The 10,000-nt window shown below is 40.0% G+C and overlaps 1 protein-coding gene across 3 annotated transcripts in view; it reads right to left on the minus strand.

The window, feature by feature from the left end:
* camta2 (calmodulin binding transcription activator 2) overlaps positions 1 to 10,000 on the minus strand; it is a 39,088-nt gene that overhangs the window by 5,584 nt on the left and 23,504 nt on the right. For 2 of the 3 annotated variants that reach the window (XM_035521487.1, XM_035521486.1), the window contains exons 12-17: positions 8,888 to 9,042; positions 3,268 to 3,449; positions 2,998 to 3,076; positions 2,671 to 2,923; positions 1,135 to 1,481; positions 76 to 242 (exon numbers count right to left, since the gene is read on the minus strand). In XM_035521487.1, coding sequence (XP_035377380.1) covers positions 76 to 242; positions 1,135 to 1,481; positions 2,671 to 2,923; positions 2,998 to 3,076; positions 3,268 to 3,449; positions 8,888 to 9,042 — 1,183 coding nt within the window. Of the gene's footprint in view, positions 1 to 75; positions 243 to 1,134; positions 1,482 to 2,535; positions 2,924 to 2,997; positions 3,077 to 3,267; positions 3,450 to 8,887; positions 9,043 to 10,000 lie in introns of all 3 variants that reach the window. The other variant, XM_035521485.1, reaches the window with a different exon arrangement.

The following is a 10,000-nucleotide window of genomic DNA, read 5'->3' on the forward strand; positions in this document are numbered from 1 at the left end:
TGTGTATGTGTGTGTGTGAGTATGTGTGTGTGTGTGAGTATGTGTGTGTATGTGAGTATGTGTGTATGTGTATACCTATCTATGTTATCCAAGTAGGGTGCAAGCCAAGGCAAGGTGTCATGAATAGCAGGGTTGTCCCGCCTCTCTCTGAGTGGTGACTCCGCCCCCCTAGGGAAGTCCTCCTGTTTGATTCGCTCAGGTGTTGCTTCAATGATCTGCTCTGCCAGTGTTGCCATGTCAACCTTAAAACAGCAACAAACATCACCACCAGAAGCCAAAAACACAACCAACTCCCTAACTACACACAACTAACCCCTACTTTACAACTCAACCAACTCCCTAACTACACACAACTAACCCCTACTTTACAACTCAACCAACCCCCTAACTACACACAACTAACCCCTACTTTACACCTCAACCAACCCCCTAACTACACACAACTAACCCCTACTTTACAACTCAACTAACCCCCTAACTACACACAACTAACCCCTACTGTACACCTCAACTAACTGCCCAACTACACACAACTAACCCCTACTTTACAACTCAACTAACCCCCTAACTACACACAACTAACCCCTACTTTACAACTCAACTAACCCCCTAACTACACACAACTAACCCCTACTGTACACCTCAACTAACTGCCCAACTACACACAACTAACCCCTACTTTACAACTCAACTAACCCCCTAACTACACACAACTAACCCCTACTGTACACCTCAACTAACCACCCAACTACACACAACTAACCCCTACTTTACAACTCAACTTACCCCCTAACTACACACAACTAACCCCTACTGTACACCTCAACTAACCGCCCAACTACACACAACTAACCCCTACTTTACAACACTCCCCACTGTACACCTCAACAAATATGATATGACAATCTGTGACATAATCTGTTGTCTCCTCATGGACATTTTTCATGAAAAATACATTCATATAGTATCATCATTCAAGTTCTTGCACAAACCCCATAATGTTTCCATCGTTTTTGACATTTCTACAGTTATATCACAGTTCTGTGATTTGTGTATCAACACCCAGTTATTACAGTTCTTTAATTACTGCACAGTCCTCGAGTTACTGCACTGAACAGTAGTGCTCATTCTCACCTGTATGATGTCAGCAGGGAGGAAGTGCTCATTCTCTGTATTCTCACTGTAGCTGAGCAGCTCTGTCTCAAAGGAGGGGTGTGGGTATTCTGAGCGTGGGTGTGAGGGGGCGTTCATAAGAAAGTGGTTGTGTGAGGATCCAGAGGCGTCGTTTGTCCCTCCTCCTTCCTGAGCATGGTCCCACAGCCCTGGAGAGTTGTGAGGGGAGGAGTTAGAGGAAGTGTCCATGGGGTCAGAGGGGCTGGACAATGGAGAACTGGGGTGCAATGAGCCACTGGAGTAGGCGGAGCTAGGGGAGGGCGAGGGCGGATCACTGGGAGAAGGAACACTACTAGATGAACTCAAACCTGGGAGAGAAAGAAGAGAGAGAAATCTTACTGGAATTACTGAGAAGGATATGTGCAGATTTATGTCCAGGACTGTGAAAGTGTGTAGGAAAGTGATTACGTGAAAAAGTTTGTTTCTATGTTTGTGTGTGTCAACAAGGCCAGTGAAGATGAGAAATCTACTTTGCTAAACTTAGACGCATACATGACAACTGCTGTGATAATGTAATTGAATGGTTAATGTAATATGAGGTCATTAATGTATGAGGTTGTTAAAATATGAGGTTGTTAAAGTAATATGAGGTCGTTAAAGTAATAGGAGGTCATTAATGTAATATGAGGTTGTTAAAGTAATAGGAGATCATTAATGTAATATGAGGTTGTTAAAGTAATATGAGGTTGTTAAAGTAATATGAGGTCGTTAAAGTAATAGGAGGTTGTTAATATAATATGAGGTCATTAATGTAATATGAGATGGTTAATGCAATATGAGGTCATTAATGTAATATTATTTCGTTAATGTAATATGAGGTCATTAATGTAATAGGAGATCGCTAATGTAATATGAGGTCATTAATGTAATAGGCTGTTAATGTAATATGAGGTCCTGAATGTAATATGAGGTCCTGAATGTAATAGGAGATCATTAATGTAATATGAGGTCATAATGTAATATGAGGTCATAATGTAATATGAGGTCATTAATGTAATATGAGGTCAAAGTAATATGAGGTCATTAATGTAATAAGTTGTTAGGGTTAGAGTTAGGGTTTAGGGGTTAGGGTTATAAGGAATCAGTAGGGTTAGTGTTTAGGGGTTAAGGTTTAAGGGTTAGGGTTAGAGTTAGGGTTATAAGGAATCAGTAGGGTTAGTGTTTAGGGGTTAAGGTTTAGGGTTAGAGTTAGGGTTATAAGGAATCAGTAGGGTTAGTGTAGGCAGTATATTTAATGTGTCTCAGACCTGAGTTAGCCTTCTCATCAGGGTGCAAGTTGTATGATGTAAAATATTGTCTAAGGAAAGCAGTCACTATGTACTGAGACAGATGAGAGAGACAGACAGTGTGTGTGTGTGTCACCTGTATCAGGACTAGTAGAGACTGGAGATGTGGGCAGTAGGGGTGGGGGTGATGTGTCCAGGGTGCGTGTGAGTTCTTGTACTGAGACAGATGAGAGAGACAGGCAGTGTGTGTGTGTGTGTGTGTGTGTGTCACCTGTATCAGGACTAGTAGAGACTGGAGATGTGGGCAGTAGGGGTGGGGCTGATGTGTCCAGGGTGTGTGTGAGTTCTTGTGCTTGTTTTTGTGTGTGTAGTTCCTCAAGGCAGTGCACCAGCCGTGTGTGCCCACGAGCGCGGGCCACGGCCAGGGGGAGGCGGCCCAGAGAGTCCGGAATCCCCAAGGCAACACTGCTCCAACTGTACAGCAGCACTGCGGCTGTCTGGTGGCCCAGAGCACACGCCCACATCTACACACACACAACAACGTAAGCAAGCATGTATGTAGCCTAACTACCTGCGTGCGTGTGTGTGCATTACTGACCAAAGGTGTGCATGAGAAGTGGTCGACATTCAGTGGATCTATCTCCTGCTCCAGACTGACACTAGCAGGACCGACACCCCTGTGGGACAGACCTCCCGATTACACAGCAGTCCTACTTTAATGCAAATAGTAAAACATTTAGAATGACAAAATGTATATGCTTGTGTGTGTGTGTTACCTCCAGCAGATGAGCGTGTGTGCGTGTGTGTACCTCCAGCGGATGAGCGAGCGTTTGTGTGTGCGTGTGTGTGTGTGTGTGTGTGTGTGTACCTCCAGCGGATGAGCGTGTGTATGAGTTGGGTGTATCCTTGGGCAGCAGCCAGGTGCAGTAGTGTCATCCCTCTGTGTGTGATGGAGTGTGTGAGTGTTTCTCGTCCACCACACCCCCAAGACCCAGTCTGCATCATCCTCTCACACACACTCACGATACGTCGCTCGAACCATGGCCCCGCCTAAGAAGGGCGAGAGAGAGACGGAAAGAAAGAAAAGAGGAGATGGAGAGGAGGAGGGATGCAAGTTAAACTGTTCATATACAACATGTATCTCTATGTACACCTGTTATGTATCTCTATGTACACCTGTTATGTATCTCTATGTACACCTGTTATGTATCTCTATGTACACCTCTGTTATGTATCTCTATGTACACCTGTTATGTATCTCTATGTACACCTGTTATGTATCTCTATGTACACCTCTGTTATATACTCTATATCTGTTATACATCTCTATATACTCTATATGTGTGTTATGTATCTCTATGTACACCTGTTATGTATCTCTATGTACACCTGTTATGTATCTCTATGTACACCTGTTATGTATCTCTATGTACACCTCTGTTATGTATCTCTATGTACACCTGTTATGTATCTCTATGTACACCTGTTATGTATCTCTATGTACACCTCTGTTATGTATCTCTATGTACACCTCTGTTATGTATCTCTATGTACACCTCTGTTATGTATCTCTATGTACACCTGTTATGTATCTCTATGTACACCTGTTATGTATCTCTATGTACACCTCTGTTATGTATCTCTATGTACACCTGTTATGTATCTCTATGTACACCTGTTATGTATCTCTATGTACACCTCTGTTATATACTCTATATCTGTTATACATCTCTATATACTCTATATGTGTGTTATGTATCTCTATGTACACCTGTTATGTATCTCTATGTACACCTGTTATGTATCTCTATGTACACCTCTGTTATGTATCTCTATGTACACCTCTGTTATGTATCTCTATGTACACCTATTATGTATCTCTATGTACACCTGTTATGTATCTCTATGTACACCTCTGTTATGTATCTCTATGTACACCTGTTATGTATCTCTATGTACACCTCTGTTATGTATCTCTATGTACACCTGTTATGTATCTCTATGTACACCTGTTATGTATCTCTATGTACACCTCTGTTATGTATCTCTATGTACACCTCTGTTATGTATCTCTATGTACACCTGTTATGTATCTCTATGTACACCTGTTATGTATCTCTATGTACACCTCTGTTATATACTCTATATCTGTTATACATCTCTATATACTCTATATGTGTGTTATGTATCTCTATGTACACCTGTTATGTATCTCTATGTACACCTGTTATGTATCTCTATGTACACCTCTCTTATGTATCTCTATGTACACCTGTTATGTATCTCTATGTACACCTGTTATGTATCTCTATGTACACCTCTGTTATGTATCTCTATGTACACCTCTGTTATGTATCTCTATGTACACCTCTGTTATGTATCTCTATGTACACCTGTTATGTATCTCTATGTACACCTGTTATGTATCTCTATGTACACCTCTGTTATGTATCTCTATGTACACCTGTTATGTATCTCTATGTACACCTGTTATGTATCTCTATGTACACCTCTGTTATATACTCTATATGTTATACATCTCTATATACTCTATATGTGTGTTATGTATCTCTATGTACACCTGTTATGTATCTCTATGTACACCTCTGTTATGTATCTCTATGTACACCTCTGTTATGTATCTCTATGTACACCTATTATGTATCTCTATGTACACCTGTTATGTATCTCTATGTACACCTGTTATGTATCTCTATGTACACCTCTGTTATGTATCTCTATGTACACCTGTTATGTATCTCTATGTACACCTGTTATGTATCTCTATGTACACCTGTTATGTATCTCTATGTACACCTGTTATGTATCTCTATGTACACCTGTTATGTATCTCTATGTACACCTGTTATGTATCTCTATGTACACCTCTGTTATATACTCTATATCTGTTATACATCTCTATATACTCTATATGTGTGTTATGTATCTCTATATACTCTATATGTGTGTTATGTATCTCTATATACTCTATATCTGTGTTATGTATCTCTATGTACACCTGTTATGTATCTCTATGTACACCTGTTATATACTCTATATCTGTTATACATCTCTATATACTCTATATGTGTGTTATGTATCTCTATATACTCTATATGTGTGTTATGTATCTCTATATACTCTATATCTGTGTTATGTATCTCTATATACTCTGTGTGTTATGTATCTCTATATACTCTATATCTGTGTTATACATCTCTATATACTCTATATCTGTTATACATCTCTATATACTCTGTGTGTTATGTATCTCTATATACTCTATATCTGTGTTATACATCTCTATATACTCTATATGTGTGTTATGTATCGCTATATACTCTATGTGTTATGTATCGCTATATACTCTATATCTGTGTTATGTATCTCTATATACTCTGTGTGTTATGTATCTCTATATACTCTGTGTTATGTATCTCTATATACTCTATATCTGTGTTATACATCTCTATATACTCTATATGTTATGTATCTCTATATACTCTATATCTGTTATGTATCTCTATATACTCTATATGTGTTATGTATCTCTATATACTCTATATGTGTTATGTATCTCTATATACTCTATGTGTGTTATGTATCTCTATATACTCTATATGTGTGTTATGTATCTCTATATACTCTATATGTGTGTTATGTATCTCTATATACTCTATATGTGTGTTATGTATCTCTATATACTCTATATCTGTGTTATGTATCTCTATATACTCTATATGTGTGTTATATATCTCTATATACTCTATATCTGTGTTATGTATCTCTATATACTCTATATCTGTTATACATCTCTATATACGCTATATCTGTGTTATGTATCTCTATATACTCTATATCTGTGTTATGTATCTCTATATACTCTATATCTGTGTTATGTATCTCTATATACTCTATATCTGTGTTATGTATACAGAAGTGTGTATACAGAGGTCCTTCATCAGCTGTGCAATCAAAGTGCTTCTGAAGTAGTAGGAGGAGCCGGTTTATGTATGAAACAGTAGATGTTTAACTCATGACATTCATTCACTGGGGTTGTAAAGTTCAGAGAGCAACTCTCTCTCTCTCTCCTTCTCTCTCTCTCCCTCTCTCTCCCTCTCCCCATCTGTCCCTGCCCTCCTTTCTTTCTCTCTCTCCGTCACAGACTAAAGTGACTAGTGGGTTTTCCACTGTGAGTCACCTGATAGGAAACATTACACACCCACACACACATAAGCACATGCACATCCTCTCACACACCCAGAGTAACTGGCACCTCCAGCTCCTCACACACCTCCCTCCCTCAAATCTTTCCTTTTCTCCCCCTCATGGTCATCCACACCCCCTCTTCTGATGCAGGAAGAGAAGCAGCCAGGCAATATTTAGAAACATTAGGGGGGGGGGTGTGAGTGTGTGTGTGATGGCATGGACAGATAACAGAGATGTCAACAGAAAGCTCAGGTACAGAAACTGAACTTACTTTCTGACCCGGGGTGGGGTGACCCGGGGCGGGGTGACCCGGGGTGGGGTGACCTGGATTGACTCTTGGTGACCCCCCCAGGACACACAGTTCATCTCAGCCCTTGCAGGCTTTACATTTATAGAGCCCAGTATTGTCATAATTTCCCAATATTGTAATAATTTGCCTAATAACGTAATTCAATGACAACAATTATTTTAAATATATTTTTACTAATACTGTAAAACATTATTACATTATTGGGAATTTATTACATGTTCAAGTTGATCATTTGCAATAATTTATTACATTACTGAATTTACTGTTTTCATTTTTATACACATTATATATATTTTATGTTAACACTTCTATTTTGAGTGTTGTAGATAAATAAATTATCATCAGTGTCTGTAATATTGTCTTGAATGAATCAGATTTGTCTATAATCTGCTCAGTTGTTTTGACTTTATTTATTTGGAGTGTCTGTAGATGCTAACCTGAGAAGTCACTGAACATGTAACAGGTAAAATACATACAATCTCAATATACTCAACAAACTGATATAGTCCTGCTGTTATAGACATGCTGGCCTAGACCAGCTGTTCTAGACATACTGGTCTAGACCAGCTGTTCTAGACGTGCCATTGTAGGCATGCCATTATAGACGTGCTGTACTAGACAAGCTGTTACAGACATGCCGTTATAGACATGCCGTTATAGACCAGCTATGGACCAGCTGTTATAGACATGTTGTTCTAGACCAGCTGTTCTAGACGTGCTGTAACTGGACTTTAAATCTTTAACTGGATTAGATTTTGGTTAAGGTTAGGGTCAGGATTAGGATTAGCGTTAGGGTCAGGATAAGGATTAGGTTTTGGTAGGGGCATCTGATACAAATGGGCTAGTGAGGCTAGTGATATTTATTACCTTGTGTTATACTATGGTGATATTACCTTGTGATATTACTTATTGCTCCAAAGTAATATCACCACAGTATATATCAAGGTAATATCACCACAGTACTTGTCTTTAATACCATTACCACAAAAGCTTTTAATGTGCTGTTATACACCAGCTGTTTTAGACGTGCTGTTCTAGACCAGCTGTTGTAGACCAACTGCTTTGTGACCACAAAGCTATTTATTGACCAATTTATCTGACCAGTGTGTTTAGACGTATTACACACAGTGAACTGCCCCCTTAATCAGACGTCCATTTGGGATCAGTTCTTTATCTTATAATGTCTCACTCAACCTTCCCACTGTCTGCATTCAGTACTATCTGAAGCAGGTAGACTATAAAAAAACAACACAGTGACTATAAAAAAAGTAGAAGTTAATGAACATCAATGAACATAAATGAACACAGCACATCAGTGAGTAGCTTCCTAATCACATCTCTGTATTCCTGGTATTTTTCACCCTGTTTCTGTAGTTCTCATAACCGATTCTTGTTTAGAATGTATTGTCTGATCACTAGTATTCTGACCCTTGAACTGTTCCACCCGCAAGTTCTGATTTGTGGAATAAACTTGTGATTTCATCCAAACACTCCTGTTTCATTCATGACAATGTTACAGATGAGAGAATTTATTAATCATCTAGTTACAACACTCAAAACAAACGTTAATAAAAACCATGAAATAAAATACTCATAAAACACTACATTCACAATAATGTATTAAATTATAGCAATGATCAACCTAAACATATAACAAATTCCCAATAAAGTTTTAGATTAATAATGTATTACATTAATAATGTATTACATTCTAGGTAAAAATGTTATTACAATATCAGTTAAGTCATTGTATTACATTATTGGGAGGTTATTACAATGTTGGGTTTTAGGGCAGCTGTACGGCTCTCTGCTCCTTTACGGCACCTGCCCCTGTCAGCTAGAGACATTTTCTCTCAAATAGATATAACCTATAATTTTATATACCAATGATTTTCTTTGCCAGATTTATAAGAACTGTAATTAGGGTAGGGTTAGTGAAGAATGTGTGTGTGTGTGTGTGTGTGTGTACCTGGTTTTCAGGTGTGAGGCGCGTTGAGGAAGCAGGTAAACTCTGCTGCCGTGCCAGGTGCTGCTGCTGCTGTTGTTGATTGCTGTTTGCCATTTCTGCCATCCTCCTCTCCATCTGCTCCAGCCTCTCCAGGATAGACATACGGAACTGGTTATCTGCACAGAGACAGAATACCAACGCTGCTCATCTGCACAGAGACAGAATACCAACGCTGGTCATCTGCACAGAGACAGAATACCAACGCTGCTCATCTGCACAGAGACAGAATACCAACGCTGCTCATCTGCACAGAGACAGAATACCAACGCTGCTCATCTGCACAGAGACAGAATACCAACGCTGCTCATCTGCACAGAGACAGAATACCAACGCTGCTCATCTGCACAGAGACAGAATACCAACGCTGCTCATCTGCACAGAGACAGAATACCAACGCTGCTCATCTGCACAGAGACAGAATACCAACGCTGCTCATCTGCACAGAGACAGAATACCAACGCTGCTCATCTGCACAGAGACAGAATACCAACGCTGCTCATCTGCACAGAGACAGAATACCAACGCTGCTCATCTGCACAGAGACAGAATACCAACGCTGCTCATCTGCACAGAGACAGAATACCAACGCTGCTCATCTGCACAGAGACAGAATACCAACGCTGCTCATCTGCACAGAGACAGAATACCAACGCTGCTCATCTGCACAGAGACAGAATACCAACGCTGCTCATCTGCACAGAGACAGAATACCAACGCTGCTCATCTGCACAGAGACAGAATACCAACGCTGCTCATCTGCACAGAGACAGAATACCAACGCTGCTCATCTGCACAGAGACAGAATACCAACGCTGCTCATCTGCAGAGAGACAGAATACCAACGCTGCTCATCTGCAGAGAGACAGAATACCAACGCTGCTCATCTGCACAGAGACAGAATACCAACGCTGGTCATCTGCACAGAGACAGAATACCAACGCTGGTCATCTGCACAGAGACAGAATACCAACGCTGGTCATCTGCACAGAGACAGAATACCAACGCTGGTCATCTGCACAGAGACAGAATACCAACGCTGGTCATCTGCACAGAGACAGAATACCAACGCTGGTC

This window comes from Electrophorus electricus, chromosome 22 (assembly GCF_013358815.1).
Source record: "Electrophorus electricus isolate fEleEle1 chromosome 22, fEleEle1.pri, whole genome shotgun sequence".
NCBI lineage: Eukaryota > Metazoa > Chordata > Actinopteri > Gymnotiformes > Gymnotidae > Electrophorus > Electrophorus electricus.